General features: G+C 41.2%; 1 protein-coding gene across 1 annotated transcript in view; it reads left to right on the top strand.

The window, feature by feature from the left end:
* Positions 1-15532, top strand: part of ADGRG4 (adhesion G protein-coupled receptor G4) — a 100588-nt gene that overhangs the window by 26732 nt on the left and 58324 nt on the right. Inside the window, exons 3-5 of the mRNA XM_077888143.1 lie at positions 4949-10810; positions 11780-11874; positions 14048-14136. Coding sequence (XP_077744269.1) covers positions 4949-10810; positions 11780-11874; positions 14048-14136 — 6046 coding nt within the window. The remainder of the gene's footprint in view (positions 1-4948; positions 10811-11779; positions 11875-14047; positions 14137-15532) is intronic.

Here is a 15532-nt window from a genome sequence, read left to right as displayed (position 1 = left end):
CTTGTTTTTTTAGGTAGAGTCTCTTCTTTCTCCTAGGTTTGTGGTGGTTCTGTGTAAATTGAGGGCATGCACTTATGGGTACTAGATAATTAAAACACTGGCACAGACAGAACATGAGAGACTCTTTACTCTGGGAAACAAACAAGGGGTGGTGGAAAGGGAGGTGGGTGGGGGGTGGGGGTGACTGGGTGACGGGCACTGAGGGGGGCACTTGATGGGATGAGCACTGGGCGTTATGCTATATGTTGGCAAATTGAACTCTAATTTAAAAATGAATAAAAATAAAAACAAAATTAAAAAATCAAAAATAAAACACTGGCACACACTGTCTTATGTCTCTACATGTTTTATCTTTGGAAATCTCATCCTGTCAACACTGTACCTCTCTGGGCCTAGTCTCTAAATGAAAGGATTGAATACAATCTCCAAAACTTAGTTCTATGATTCTGTGATTTTGACTAAAAAAACTTGAGTCTTTATTAATAAAGATGTTAGAGGAAAAACTTGGTACAGTAATCCCTCTGGAAAAAACCTCTCATCTGAAAGATTCAAAGGGAGGTTTGCTGAAGTAGAGAAATCCAAGCTTTGGGTTAAAGTGAGGCAATGTAAGTTGCATTATTTTCTAAGAAATACTTGGTACTTAAAATACTACCTGCTTGGCAATTTTGTTCAACTCATTTATTTTTCCTTTTCTAAGCTTTTAAAAAAGATTTTATTTATTTATTTATTTATTATTTATTTATTTATTTATTTATTTATTTATTTATTTATTTTACAGAGAGAGAGAGAGAGAATGGGAGGAGAGACAGAGGGGGGAGAAGGAGAGAATCTCAAGCAAACTGTCTTGAGTGTGGAGCCTGATGAGAGGCTGGATCTCATGACCCTGAAATCATGACTTGAGCTGAAACCAAGAGTCAAATGTTTAACCAACTGAGCCACCCAGGCACCCCTTAAGATTTTATTTCATTTTTTAATATTTTTTTTATTTACTCATGAGAGACACAGAGAGAGACAGAGGCAGAGACACAGGCAGAGGGAGAAGCAGGCTCCATGCAGGGAGCCCTATGTGGGACTCAATCCTGGGACTCCAGGATCATGCCCTGGGCCGAAGGCAGTTGCCAAACTGCTGAGCCACCCAGAGATCCCAAGATTTTATTTTTAAGTAATCTCTACACCTAATGTGGGGCTTGAACTCAGAACCCTGAAATCAAGAGTCCCGCACTTCCCTAAGACAGCCATGTGTCCCTCCTTTCCTAAGTTTTATGCTTCTTTTTGAGATGGTTACTGGAAATGTTAATAACAATTAACATCCACAACTCAGCCATCTTTAGATACAAATACCATACCTAACTCCCAACCTCTGTGTTCTGAATTTCCAGTTACTCATTAGGACTCCTGTAATAGTGCTCTTTGAATATTGTATTAAATAAAATAACTTGGACTTTTATGGCACTTGGTATTTTATTGTTTTCCAAAAATTAAGTGCAGTTCCATCATGAATCTTTTGTAAAGGAGTGGGAATTATTGTATTCTTGGAGAGTGATTTAGGCTCTGGGATGCCATACTCCTCAAATGTGGCATAAGTGACCCTTTAACAGGTTTGCTAAGCCAGTTGGCTGTGTAAAGCCATCTGTAAAAATGGAAACTAAAATCCTGACAATTCTCCCTCTACTTGTAGTTTTGAAGGTAGAAAGCTTGAAACAAATTTTGTGCTGCAGAAATATAGCAGTTTCTTGATAAGGCCTAACAGAATGTGAACCTCTGTTGACACTATATTGTAAAATTCAGTGGAGGAGTACTTCTTATATAACTTTGACTTTTCCCCTTACACACATGTGTTGTGACTTTATGCATGTGTGACTTTCATTAACTCTATCTGTACAGTCAGTTGCAGGCTTCTGGGTGTCATTAATCCCACTTGCTAATGGCTGCAAAATCCTAAAGAACATCCTACATACATCTCAGAATTTCTATATATGCAAATTAAAAGTAATTCTAATGCTCACGACAGTGAAACAAGTTAGTAGATTGTCTACCACCATAATTATTTTTACATCTTAAGTAATAGGCTTCTCGGGTGGATAAATTCAAAATGTTAATTTCCCAGTGGTAAATATGCATGATTTCATTCTGGGTGATCTGCCCTGGAGAAAAACTATGACTCAGTCTTGAATTTTACTCTGCACAATTTTCACTTGGATGTTCTATCACCCCAAATTCCACTTATCCAAGTCAGAAGTGCATGTTTTTCTCCTGAGAGAGGCCACCTTCCTAATTTTCCTATTTCCTATGAGTATCACTGCTATTCTTCCAGTCGTCCAAGAGCAAAATTTGAGTCTTCTGAGATTTCTCTGTCTTCTTCATCTTGTAAGCTTCTTTGTTATCATAACCTGTCAATTCTTCCTTTAGGAATCCCCACACTACTCTTATTTCATTCTAAGCTCTCATCATCCGCTTATTCAGTCAGCCTGCACATATTTACTGGACATATACTGTGTGCCAGGCCCTATGCTAGGCACTAAGGATACACTGGTTATCAAAGAAAGGTGGGATCCCTGTGCATCCGGCGTAGTGGGGAAGACAGACAGTAATAAACATACACCAATGTAAACCTGCAGCTGCGACAACTACTATGAAGAAGAGGTATGGGGTGTCCAAAGAGCCTAGAATACATTGGTTTTGCCCAATCATGGAAGCTAAGGAAGGTAGCAGGCTTCTCTGAGGAAGCAATCCATGAGCTGAGATCTAAAGGATGAGGAGAAGTTAATCAGATGAAAAGGGACAGGAAAAACATTCCAAGTACAGGTAACAGTGTAGGTAGTGGTCTTGTGGTAAGAAAGTGAATGCCAAGTACTAGAGGACTGAAATGAGGATGGAGGGCTGAAGCCCAAAAAACAAGGCAGAAACCTCACACAAAGTGAGGCCTGACAGATGGGTAGGGACCAAACAGTTCATAGCTTTATAAGCTCTACTAAGAAACACATACTTTTTTATCCTGGAGTAATGGAAGGCCACTAAAGGGAGCTAAGTTTGTGTGTGTGTGTGTGTGTGTGTGTGTGCGCGCGCGTGTGTGTGACATGATCAAATTTGCATTTTGAAAAGATCATCCTGATTGAATTGTGGAACAGATTGGAAGAGGAGCCAAGAGCAGAGGCAGAGAGTTCAGTTGGGAGGCTAACACAGAGTCCAGGTAAGAAACTGATGATGATTTGGTGAGGGCGGTAAATGATCAAGATGGAGAGAAACAGATGCAGTCAAGAGCTGTTTGGGAGATAAGAGTCATAGGACAAAATTATGGGTTGGCTATGGCGGGTGAGACAGAAAAGGAAGGAGGTTGAGGGAGAGGGTTTTGGCTTGCATAATTGAATGTGTGATGATGCCATTCACTGAGTGAGAGCACTGAAAGAGGACCCAGTTTGGAGAGAAGACAATGAGTTCAAATTGGGGCATATTGAGTTTGAGGAGTTAATGAGATATCCAAGAGATGTCAAGTAAGCAATTGTGGAACTCAGAATAAGAGATCTGATCTAGAGATGTAACTCTGACATTCATCTGCATACAGGTGTAACTCAAATATGGAGGGGTGTGCAGGAACCATAGGGTAAGAAGAGAAGAGGTTCTGGGACCAAGCATTGAGGAACTCTAATATTTAATGACTGGGTTAAACAGGATGGGTCTGCAAAGAGGAAAAAAAAAGAGTGGCCAGAGGAGTAGGAGTAGGAGAAAGCCCAAGAGTGGGCTATGTCGTGGAAATCAATGGAAAGAGTTATTTTAAGAAGGATGGAGTGGTCAACATTGTCAAAGCCTGTTGAGAGGTCAAGTAAGACAAAGACTGAAAAAGTATCCATAGTATATATCCTCATGGAGGCCATTGGTGACATTAGTGGGTGCTGTGCAGTGGAATGATGACAAAACCCAGACTAGTGTGGATTTAAGAATGGGGGTGAGGAAGGTGGAGACAGTGGATGTGATGGGAAGGAGGGAGATAGGGCGTGCCTGAAGAGATGTGGGACTCTTATTTTTTATTGTAAGAGACTGGAAGATGTTTAAATCAGGAAGGAAAGGCCCTTAGGGAAAAGAGAGATAATTATTGGTGAGGGATAACTGAGGTGGTAGCACAGCTAAGTTTCTGATAACTTCAATTGTTTTTTCCTGTGAAGTAAGGGGCACAATTCCTTAATAAACATGTGGGGGCAGAGTTCGATAATGAGAAGGTTTTAAATAGTTACTGCAGAGAGTAGTAGCAAAAATTGACCAGAGAAAAGTAGTGTGATGGCTGGGCAGTATGAAAGGCTTATTTGGGGTTGGGGATCACGAATTTATAGACATATGTGTGACTGTGTCCAGCAGTGCTTGACTGCTCAAGTGCAGGTGTGGAGGTGATGGAAAGTTGGGTTGGCACAGAGTTGGTGGGAGGGAGGTGAGGAGGAGGAGTCTACCGGCCTCCCAAAAAATCTTCTTGATCTGAGTGTCTTCCCATTCCTACCCATCCTGTACACAAAATTCATTTTTTTTCCGAGAGAGAGAGAGAAAGCATGCGAGTGGGGTTGGAAAGGGCATAGGAGAGAGTGAGGGAGAGAGAGAGAGAGATAATCCTAAGCAAGCTTCATGCCCAGTGTAGAGCCCAATGTGGGGCTTAATCTCATGATTCAGAGCATGAGTGGAGCCAAAATCAGGAGTTGGACACTTAACCAACTGAGCCACGCAGGCACCCCTGAAATGGATGTCCTTCTATTTGTTACATAATGAGGGCATTTTGAGAACCATATTGAGATTTTAGAAAGTAGAAAATCATCTTAAGAAAAACCAAGTAATCAAGTGGCTTGATTATATCTGATACTTATCACCTCTTAAAAACATGAGAAAAAATTATAGAGCTCTTTCTAACAGAATTGTCTCTGATTTCTAAAGCCAAATCCAAAGTAACACATACTTTCTAATTTTCCAGTTGTTTCTGAAAATATAACAATTCAAGAAATGAGTACAACTCTTTCACAACAAATAGATTTGACAACTCCATCCCAAGTTACTGGACTAAAACCACAAGAAACTATAAACTCTTCTACAGTGTTTAAAAGCATGCCTGTATTTGCAGCTGATTATACAGCCATATCATATTCCAACACAACATCTCCACCTCTGGAAGCAATAACTGCACCGAAATTTTTAAAAACACCTGTAACTGAGACAACCAGATTCACAGCAGACATTTTGTCTACTTCAGCAGCCATCACTCTGCCTACCAAAAGTACCTCCATAGGCACTACTACCAATTCCATGAAAGTAACTAAACCTCCATCTTCAGACAGCACAAGAACGACAAAAATGGCTGAAGCCATTGCTACTGAGACCTTGCATCCGACTACAGCTGCTAATTTTCTATACACATCTGGACTTAGCAAGAATTCAATTATATCCAAAACTTCAGTGACTGAGTCTCAGTCGACCATTATGAAGACATCTTTATTCTCATCTGCTGAGTTGACATCCATATCTCCAACATCTTGGCTCAAACACAAATCCACAGGTATTGAGGCACTTTCTATCTCCACAGCTAGACAGGAGTTTCTTGCCTCTACAGCTGCTGGAACATTACCTTGGTCCACAGTGGAACATACTTCAGCTACAACCACTCATGTTGGGACTGCATTAGCATTCATACCTGAGTCTGTGCACATCTCCACAGTTGCTCCAGAAGGTTCAGTATTTCCTAGAAATCAGACAGCATCCACGTTGGCAACAACCAACATGGAAATAGCATCTCCAGTTCATTCAAAAACGCTCCCAACCAGGCCTATTGAGATGATGCCTGTGCTAAGAACAACTGAAACAAAATTGACATCTACAAATTTCCAAGAAGTCTCTTCACCCAGGATGGAGGATACAGTATCTACCTCCATACCAAAAAAGGCCTCTTATGTGGCCCTTTCTTTCAGGACATCAACCCCATTCACTGGAACTCTGAGTTTACAGCCAGTTATTGATGCTGAGACTACACATACAGCCTTGACTCTTGGGGTCACACTTGCCCCCATGGCAACTGACACTCTGCTTCCCCCCATAATACCTAGGCCCATATATACCCAGAATACACCCACAGGTGGTGGAAACATGCTTCCTTTGAATTCCACTAGATCAGCTTCCACATTCAAGGCCTCTGAGTCTGGTCCCACATCAATAACTGATGATGGTACTCATCTGTTCTCCACCATTGAAACTACACAGACTTCCAGGCCAGATCAGACCCTGTTGACATCAGCATTCCATGCTTCTAATACAGGACATTCATCCACTACTAGCACTCCTATTATCCCACCAGAAGCCCCCTCAGAAAGCAAGGCTACCACTATCACTGGTGCTAGTATTACTGCTGGCACTACTACAGACAGATATGCAAAACCTGCATCCAAATTGACTACTTTGTGGTATGCTAATTTCTCCACAATTTTGGGAACCACATCTATAACCCAACAGCCTGAGTTTAAACTTACCACTTTACAACTAAAACCTACCCCTCTGTCCATAGCAGCTGAAAGTGAACTTCCTTCAACGCTAAGGGAGACATTTGTTCCACCAGTAGGTGTAATATCTACCCTTGCTAACATTGAACCAAATGTTTCTACTGAAGAGAGTGCTTCTGAGACCACAGTAATAGAGACAAATGGCACAGTTGCATTTGGAGAGACAATAGCCCCTGTCCCAGAGTCCGCAACAACACAAAGGTGCAGTCATCCTGTGATAAGGATAGAAACAACTTCCCATTACCTTGAGGGAAAATCAACTATAGCGGTGACAACTGAGCTTTCCCCATTTGCAACAATGCTGGAAGCAACAGATGAATCTGCGCAAATGGTAACAGCTTCTGTCACCGCTTCCCCTTTTCCTGACATTGAAAAGTTGACCACCCTGTTGGATAATAAAACTACAACTACTGAGGTGAGAGGAAGTTGGCTTTCTACAAAATTGATGACAACCACATCTAAGAACTCCTACGATGGAACCACAGAAATCTTTAATTCCACTTACACCCACACAGCACATTGGACTTCAGAGGCTCCACCTGTGGGGGATCCAACTCCATCTCCCATTTTTGGGAGCACACAGACATTCCCTGAACTCCTGGGAACTTCTACCACAAGGATATTGGGGACCAGTTTTGCCACTGTCCTTACAGACATGATAGCCATGTCCTTGTCTGCTGGTGTCTCACCTCCACAGCCTACAGCTACCCATTCCTCAGCAACCCCTGCACCATCAGCTACAGTGACCACAACATCGGTGTCACCGTTGGATCAGACTGCTTCCACAACCAGGAATACCGTGCCTACCCACAGACACTCGATTCACACCACTTCAGAAGCCACAGTGTTCTCTGTCAGGATGACACCCACAACAGTTCCTTCTGTGACAGATACTCCGGTCCTCTCGTGGAGACCTCCCACTCCTGTGGCAACTATGGCTGAGACCACCTTTCTCTTCCCTTCGGCTGACACAGTAACCCCATTTACACCCACTCTTGTCTGCTCTAAATCTCTCCCCGACAACATTCCTGTTGTGTCCTCCACCCATGTGACCTCAACTATGTTTACACCAGTAGCAACCCAACCCATGTCTCAAAGGGAGGAGACTTCTACCCATGCTTTTAGCCTTCCATACACTCTCAACAGCAGTGGAGATATTGTTAGCTTGGCTACTAGCACCATAGAAACTTCTGTTGTTGATGAAACCATGCCCTCACATACCTCTACCAATAAGCTTACAGTAGATGGTCACATTTCTCAATCTTCAACACGTCTTGGAAACATACTGGTCCCCACTCTATTAGTGACTGATGTTTCTACCTTATCTTCTGACAAAGAGCAGATGACCATATCCTTGGGAAACACCTCTAGAACTGTGGAGGTGACAGAAATGTCCCCATCAGAGAATCCTTTTATTTCAGACTCCCAGAGTATTTCATCCTTGGAAATGACACATTCAGGATTTGCTGAGACCACAACAATTTCCAGTCGCCAAACACATTCACCTTCAGAGTTTCCACTTGCCACTTCACCTGACAGGATTTCAGCTTCATCTCCCATTTCTGGAACCACACAGACTATACCTACCTCTATCTTAAGTCACTCAGTAAATGCTCACAATCCAGAAATGTCTACCAGTCTTGGGAAAACAGCCCTCCCTTCACAAGCTCTGACAATCACCACACTTTTGTCTCCTGAAAAAGAAAGCATCGGTACACTTTCAGTATATACTCCCAGAACTGAGAAAATGATAGTAAGTGCCACCTCTGTGACTCACCTTTTCTCATACCACCAGGATACCTCATTTGTAGACACTGTAACTTCCAGGACAACCAGAATATCCAATCCTGTAAATGTCAACACAACTCTTTCATACTTGCTTTCCCCAAAAACTCAAACTAAGATTTCAGTTGCCTCTTCCATTTCTGAAAGTACGCAGACCTCCCCTGAGTCCTTGTCTCTTTCCACAACTGGACAGTCTCATGCCGATTTTACAATTGTCTTTACTGATGGGATCACTATAGTCCTTTCTACTCCAAATGCACCTACAGCACTTCTTGAGAAAACCCCTGTGGCAACACCCACTCTTATTGACCAGGTGTCCTCACTGCCAGTTAGCGTCCCTGCTGTCAGCTCCAAAAGAGTTTCTGCCACTCCCACAATACTAATAACTAAATATTCTAAAACAGCACACCCAGACTGTTTGAAAAGTCCCTCCATAGCCACTTCTGGGCCTGTGTCTGAGATGCCTTCAATGTCAGTTAATGGCTCTGCTTTCTCACCTCCTGCTGTTTCTATTGACACTTCCACAACAGTTGGCTCATTCTCTTCGTTATTGTCTTCAACTACCCCTAGGACTACTATGGCCCTACAGACATCTACATTGGATGTTGCACCTGGGCCTACTTCAAAAAGGACATTGTTTTCCTCTACTTCCATTACTTCAGAAATGACAGAGGTGTCCTCCAGGATCACACCTACATCCTTTTCCTCTCTGACACAGTCAACTTTTCCCTCTGTGAAAACCATTCCAACCACTGTTACAGTGGGGACAGTGACTCCATCCATAGGCACCACTGCCTCCTCTCTACTCAGTTCTAAGAACACTGGAGCTATTTCTTCCATTTCAAAGACCACATTTTCACCATTTCAATCAACAACTCAACAGTTGTCACAAAGAGATGAGACTACAACTCTGGGCATGTTATCTGGGACTACTAATGGCTCCTTATCTCCTGTGAGCAGTAGTATAGAAACCGCTCTCACAAATACTTATTCCAGAACTGCTGCCCTTGAAAGTGTGCTTTCATCTACTCCATCAGATAATCTCCATACTTCATTGAATATTGAAGTTTCTCCATCTTTGACTAGCTCTAAGAACATTCCTGGACCCACAAAAAGTGTCAAAGCCACCACTTACCTTTCTTTAAATACAGAAAAGATGACTTCCTTGTCAGAAAATTCTTCAGCAGCTGAACTAACAAAAGGTGCTACATCTGTGGATACCCCTGTTTCATATCCTCTATGGACTCCATCCATTGCAACTCCACCCTCTTTGACATCGTTTCTTTTTTCACCTCATAGTACTGAAGCCAAGTTCTCTACTCCGGAGACTTTTCTTCTTTTTACATCCCAAATGGCTGAATTTCCAGTTCTGGGCACAAGAATCACATCTAGTAACACCAAATCTCTGCTTATGACTTCCTGGGATACACCCACAGCTAAAGGTTCTCAATTTCCAATTTCTGCCACTACTCGTATACCTACACCCCACAAGATGGAAACAGAGACTCCATACCTTGTTCCTGGGTCTTTGTTGACATTCACAGCCTCTCAGACTGGTCTTGTATCTGAAGATGTTATGGCAAAATCATCAATTTCCATGCCAGGAAGTCTTCCTACCTTGGGGATGTCTGACAGCCCTTCATCATCAATATCTTCAAGATCTATTCCTATCACGTTGGCTGACATTAAGCCCACTTTTGAGAAGACAGCTACATCTGTAACTCCTGGGACCAGACTCACACTGAATCCTTCTGGTACCACTTCAGGATCTATGCTTTCAGAGGCTACCAGTTCACCCATACTGGCTTGGATTTTATCTACGCTCCCTTTGGGTCCTCCACTGGTGACTGTATCCAATAGTCCTCACATAACTTCTATGGTAGAAGTGTCAAAGTCCACATTTCTGACTTCTGACACTACACCAATGCACTCATTCACTAACTTTACAACACTACCCTTTGCTGCCATAAGCACAGCACTCACCAAAACCACTCCTGCACCTACAGTGGGCAGTATCACTGCTGGCTTCCCAATTTCTCTCCCTATGTCTATAAAAATCACAGATGCCAGTACATACATTTCCAAATTCACTGAGGCATCTTCCAGAACCATTGTGACTGCCAACTCCAGGACTGTGTCTCAACCTCTACCCTTTAGCAGAATGAGTAGGCTGCCTCCTGCAACTGACCACACCCTATCTATTAGTTCCACATTTCTGCCTAGCCCCACAGTAACATCTGCATGGAGTAAAATCTCACCTGCATCAGCATCCCCTACTTTAGTTCTTCCTAAGCCCATGCTGGACTCCCTTCCAAATATAACCGCCAGTACACTTACTGCTACCACAGCCTCATTTCCACTCACATCCACTGGAGTAACACATCCTTCTACAGCAACTGTGTCTTCACTACTTTCTTCCTCTTCTGAGACAACCTGGCTGGACTCCACATCTTCTTTTCTATCTATGGAAACATCAACTTCACTTATTGCCACTAAGTCTACAGGTATGTTCCACAACATGTGCAGTTAATCACTAACAGAATGCATGCACAACAGGTCATGTGTTCTCTAAGGCGGCCAGTTCTCTGAAGGCAGAAAAGGATAAAGGATACAGATGTTTCTTATCTCCTTCAGACAGTGGGGTCCAGTGGATACCTTGTCCAAACAGAATTCTCTAACCATCTTGCTTGGCTTTGCTTTATTGAAATATAATGCAAATATATCTTTTCATTCAACATGACATTTCTTAACACCCTTTCCATCCACTTTGTTCCTGATGCTCTGTCTCTGGCAATGTGAACATGGACCAGGAACTTCACCCTCTCCCAGTAGAGAATGATATGGCATAGCAGCAAACACCAGGAGATACTCTAGCCTGCCTTTTTTGAATTCCTCTTATACAGGCCTCAGCTTCTCCAGTCACCACTTCTTGCCAGCTTAGAATGCTGATCCATAGCCAGGGAGTATTTGGCTTCCATTTAACTCAAATACTGGATATCCCTTCAACTTTTAATGTTCCCAAGTTGAAATCTGATAGGATAGACAAGAGAAAGAGGAAAAGAGAGAAAAACTTGAAGCAGAAAAAAAGGCACAGGAAAAAAAAGGCACAGGAAGAAGTAAATATTTTCTGAGGGTGATCTTGTGAGATATTGTTCAGCTTGACTGTTAAATGGACTGGAAATGTGTTGGCTAATGAAAATTGAGGATTTGGGGGATTTGCAGAATGTCCATCAACTGTGTAGCAATCAGGAAACTGCCCAAATAATTAAAGCAAAAATGTAATGGTACATCTGTTTTGCTTTTGGATATGGAGCCAAAAGTGCTGGTTCTTGACCTTGGAGTTAAATTAAGCAAAATTTAAGAATGAGACTTCATTGTTAGTCTCTTTAAAATGACAAGCAATTTTGACCAAAATTATGGAAGTTAAGTTTCTTGGACTAAGTGAATGAAATTAATCTCATTTTTAATTTCAGTTTCCTTCTACAATATTGAAATGAGCTTCTCTGTGCTTGATGAAGAGCCAAGGATCCCTATTATCAGTGTTGTAAATGAATTTGCAGAAAATTGGGTAAAATAATCTTTTAAATATTTATGGTACATATAAAATATGTGAAGATATATATATATATGATATGTATATATATATTTAATATGAACTGAGTAGGTTAAAACTAGGCTTTACTTTCTTCTACCCATTACACATTCCACAGCTAATTGGTTTTGACTTTTTTGCCACAAATTTATCTACTCTGTAACACCATAAGGATGTATGTGGTCTCTCTTTCACAGTGCCAATGCTGAAAGCTTTTATGGGATGTTATTATTTTAATTTGTTTAGAACTGTACATTTCCCTCCACTGACACAAATGCTGGGCCTTTGCCAAATTTTCCTATTTGGAGAAAGTAGGAGAACAGTGATAACAAAGTCTATACTATTGTATTTACAAATGTTTGTTTCCTGCATTTTAAATTATTTCTCTCCTACACAAGAAATGTTTTATTTATCTTTACTTCTTTTTGATAATAAGAGTAATACATACTTTCTGTAAAAATTTAGACACTGAAATCTGAGACCCAGAAAGTAAATGTTTTCTCTAATACTATTCCTTGTATTGACTCCTCTTCACAGTCTGAGTTATATTCATTCAGATTTTTTCCTATGCCTGCAATAATACTGATTCATGTATGTTATTTTACAAAAATAACTGGAATCATATAATTATACCATTCTGCAACTTGCTTTTTCTCACTTAACTGTATATCTTTTTTTTTAGATTTTATTTATTTATTCATGAGAGACACACAGAGAGAGAGGCAGAGACACAGGCAGAGGGAGAAGCAGAATCCATGCAGGGAGCCTGATGTGGGACTCGATCCCAGGTCTCCAGGATCACACCCTGGGCTGAAGGTGGCGCTAAACCGCTGGGCCACCGGGGCTGCCCTAATCGTATATCTTTGAGCATATTCATGCTGCAAATACTGACCTACCTCATATCCTTTAACAGATACAGAGGATTTCACTAGATGATTGTAATGTAGTATTTGTTTTTTTATTTTTTATTTTTTTAATAATAAATTTATTTTTTATTGGTGTTCAATTTGCCAACATACAGAAGTATTTGTTTTTTTTTTTTAGATCCAGCCATTCATTGGTGGACATCTGGATTGCTTTTATTTTTTTTTCTCTATTTGGAAACAATGCTGACAATAATACCCTTGCAATAAATATTGGAGGCACTTGAGTTTTTCTATAGAATAAATACCCAGAACTGGAATTGCTAGATCAAAAGACAAGAGCATTTCTTTTTTTTTTGACAAGAGCATTTCACATTTTATTATTTATGACAGTCACAGAGAGAGAGAGAGAGAGAGAGAGAGGCAGAGACACGGGCAGAGGGAGAAGCAGGCTCCATGCACCGGGAGCCTGACGTGGGATTTGATCCCAGGTCTCCAGGATCACGCCCTGAGCCAAAGGCAGGCGCCAAACCGCTGCGCCACCCAGGGATCCCCGCATTTCACATTTTAAAAGCTAGAGCTAAGTGGCCTCCCAGACAGGTGATGTCAATTTGCATCCCACCAACAGTAAATGATCATGTCTGTTTCCTCTCTTTCCCCACCAGCATTTCTTTGCAAGTATATATGACATGATTATAAGTGCTTGAAAATAGGCAGGTATATTTGTCCACTAGGGCTGCCATAACAAAATACAATGCACTGAGGAGCTTAAATAACAGACGTTTCTTTTCTCACAGTTCTGAAGGTTGGAAGTCCAAGATCAAGATGTCGGCAGGGTTGATTTCTCCTGAGATCTCTCTCCTTTGCTTGCAGATGGTCACTTTCTCATTGTGTCCTCACATACCATACACACACACACACACACACACACACACACACACACACAGATTGAGGGGGGGGAGAGATCTTGGGGTCTCTTCCTCTTCTTATAGGAACACCGGTCCTATCTGATTAGAGCTCCACCCTATGACCATATTTAGCCTGATTGTCTCTTTTAAAGGCCGTAATTCCAAATATAATCACATTAGGGGGTTTGGGCCTCAACATGTGAATTTGGCGGGGGACACAATCCAGCCCCAAAATTGAAAAACTGACTGGAGCAGATGGAAATGTTGAACTAACCAAAATAATAAATTCAACTTAATGATGACATTGTCTCAGGTAACTTTCCTGGGTTAGAACAGAGGAGAGAAAATACTAAAACTGATATGTTTTGTCTTTTACAGTTGAATTCTATATTTCAGGACAGTGAATTTGCTGTTGCTAATCTGGTTATTAAAATTAAAAGCAGGTATGTGAGTGTCATCTATTGTGAGTGGAAGGCAGTTTGAGGGCATTCTGGTTTTTTTTTTTCTGTCTGAGATTTAGGGACTGCATTTTGAGTTGCATCTTCCCTTCTGAGTATAGATTCTCTTTAGAATAAGGAAGAAATTTCTGTTATCTCTGTAGGGTGTAAAGCCAGTGGGAGAACAAAACAGAAGAAAATAAATGGACGAAACGGTGGAATTGGATTTAGTTACCTTTAATGCCCCTCTTAGCTTTAAAATGCTATGATTCTGTGACTTTAGGGGAAAAAGCATGCCTTAAAGGATGAAGGTTAGGAATGGCCAATGGTGAAGATTTATAAGACCCTTTATTTTCCGATAGTGCACTTTCATTAGGAGTTAGAAATTCCAAAGGGAACTTGAAATGTTTAAAGTGAGGAATGCTGACTAGTCTAAGACTTGCCTGGGGCACAAATTTGGAGAGGTGATTGCAGTGCAACTGGCAGGAATTGAGTAGTATCCAGGAGTCATGACAAAGAGAACTGCCTTTCCCTACCCTGTCCAAGAACTCTGGTTTATACCTCTAGATTTGTTGCCACATATTTACTAAGAGGGTAGGATTCTACTCCACATATTGTTTTAAAGCCTTCTTTTCTTGCTTTAAAGTACATCATGTACATCTTTTCAGGCCAATATGTACAGATTTAGCTTATTCGTTTTAATGACTGCATGGGATTCTTTTGCATGGGTGTGCCACAATGTATATATCCAATTACCTAGAGAGGGACATTTCAGTTATTTCCACTCTTGCACATATATTTGTATGTACCCTTACTGTACTGTTATGGGATAGATTCCTGGAAGTGGGGTTGCTTAGTCAAATACTTACTACCATTTTGGTATGCAGATAATGACGAGGCTCTTTTGAAGTGTCTCCTTAAAGCCTTAGTATTTGAATTCCAAGCTGGGGGAATTCTTGTTCTTCCTCACAGTTGTCTTTCTCCTGAGCTTTTGTACTAATGTATTTGGCACCATTTTTTTATGCTTTTGATACAGAGGCACTTCTGAGGGAAAAATAACCATGGACCAAACTGTAGTAAGTAATTTTCAAAATGAATCTACCTGTGACTCCTTCAATACCTGAGTAGATGTAAGTAAAATAGTGCTTCTCCCAAGTGTACATCGAGCAAAGCTCAATTGTGGTCATTGAGGGTCAAATTACATTACTTTCTTTGACATCTGCACAAGAACCCAGTAAGAAAACCATCTTCTGCTTTTCTGAACTCCCTGCAGGGCAGTTTTTTGAGGTACATTTTGTGGGCTATGGGAGTGTGGAGTGACTTGGAGATTATAAATTGCAAATGGAATTTCTTGGTTGTAGACATCTTGGACAAAAGCCTGGTTCTCCCAAGAATGACACAACTGTTTGCAAGACTGACATTCACA

Source organism: Canis aureus, chromosome X (assembly GCF_053574225.1).
Source record: "Canis aureus isolate CA01 chromosome X, VMU_Caureus_v.1.0, whole genome shotgun sequence".
Taxonomy (NCBI): domain Eukaryota; kingdom Metazoa; phylum Chordata; class Mammalia; order Carnivora; family Canidae; genus Canis; species Canis aureus.
This window is presented reverse-complemented; position numbering and strand designations above follow the sequence as displayed.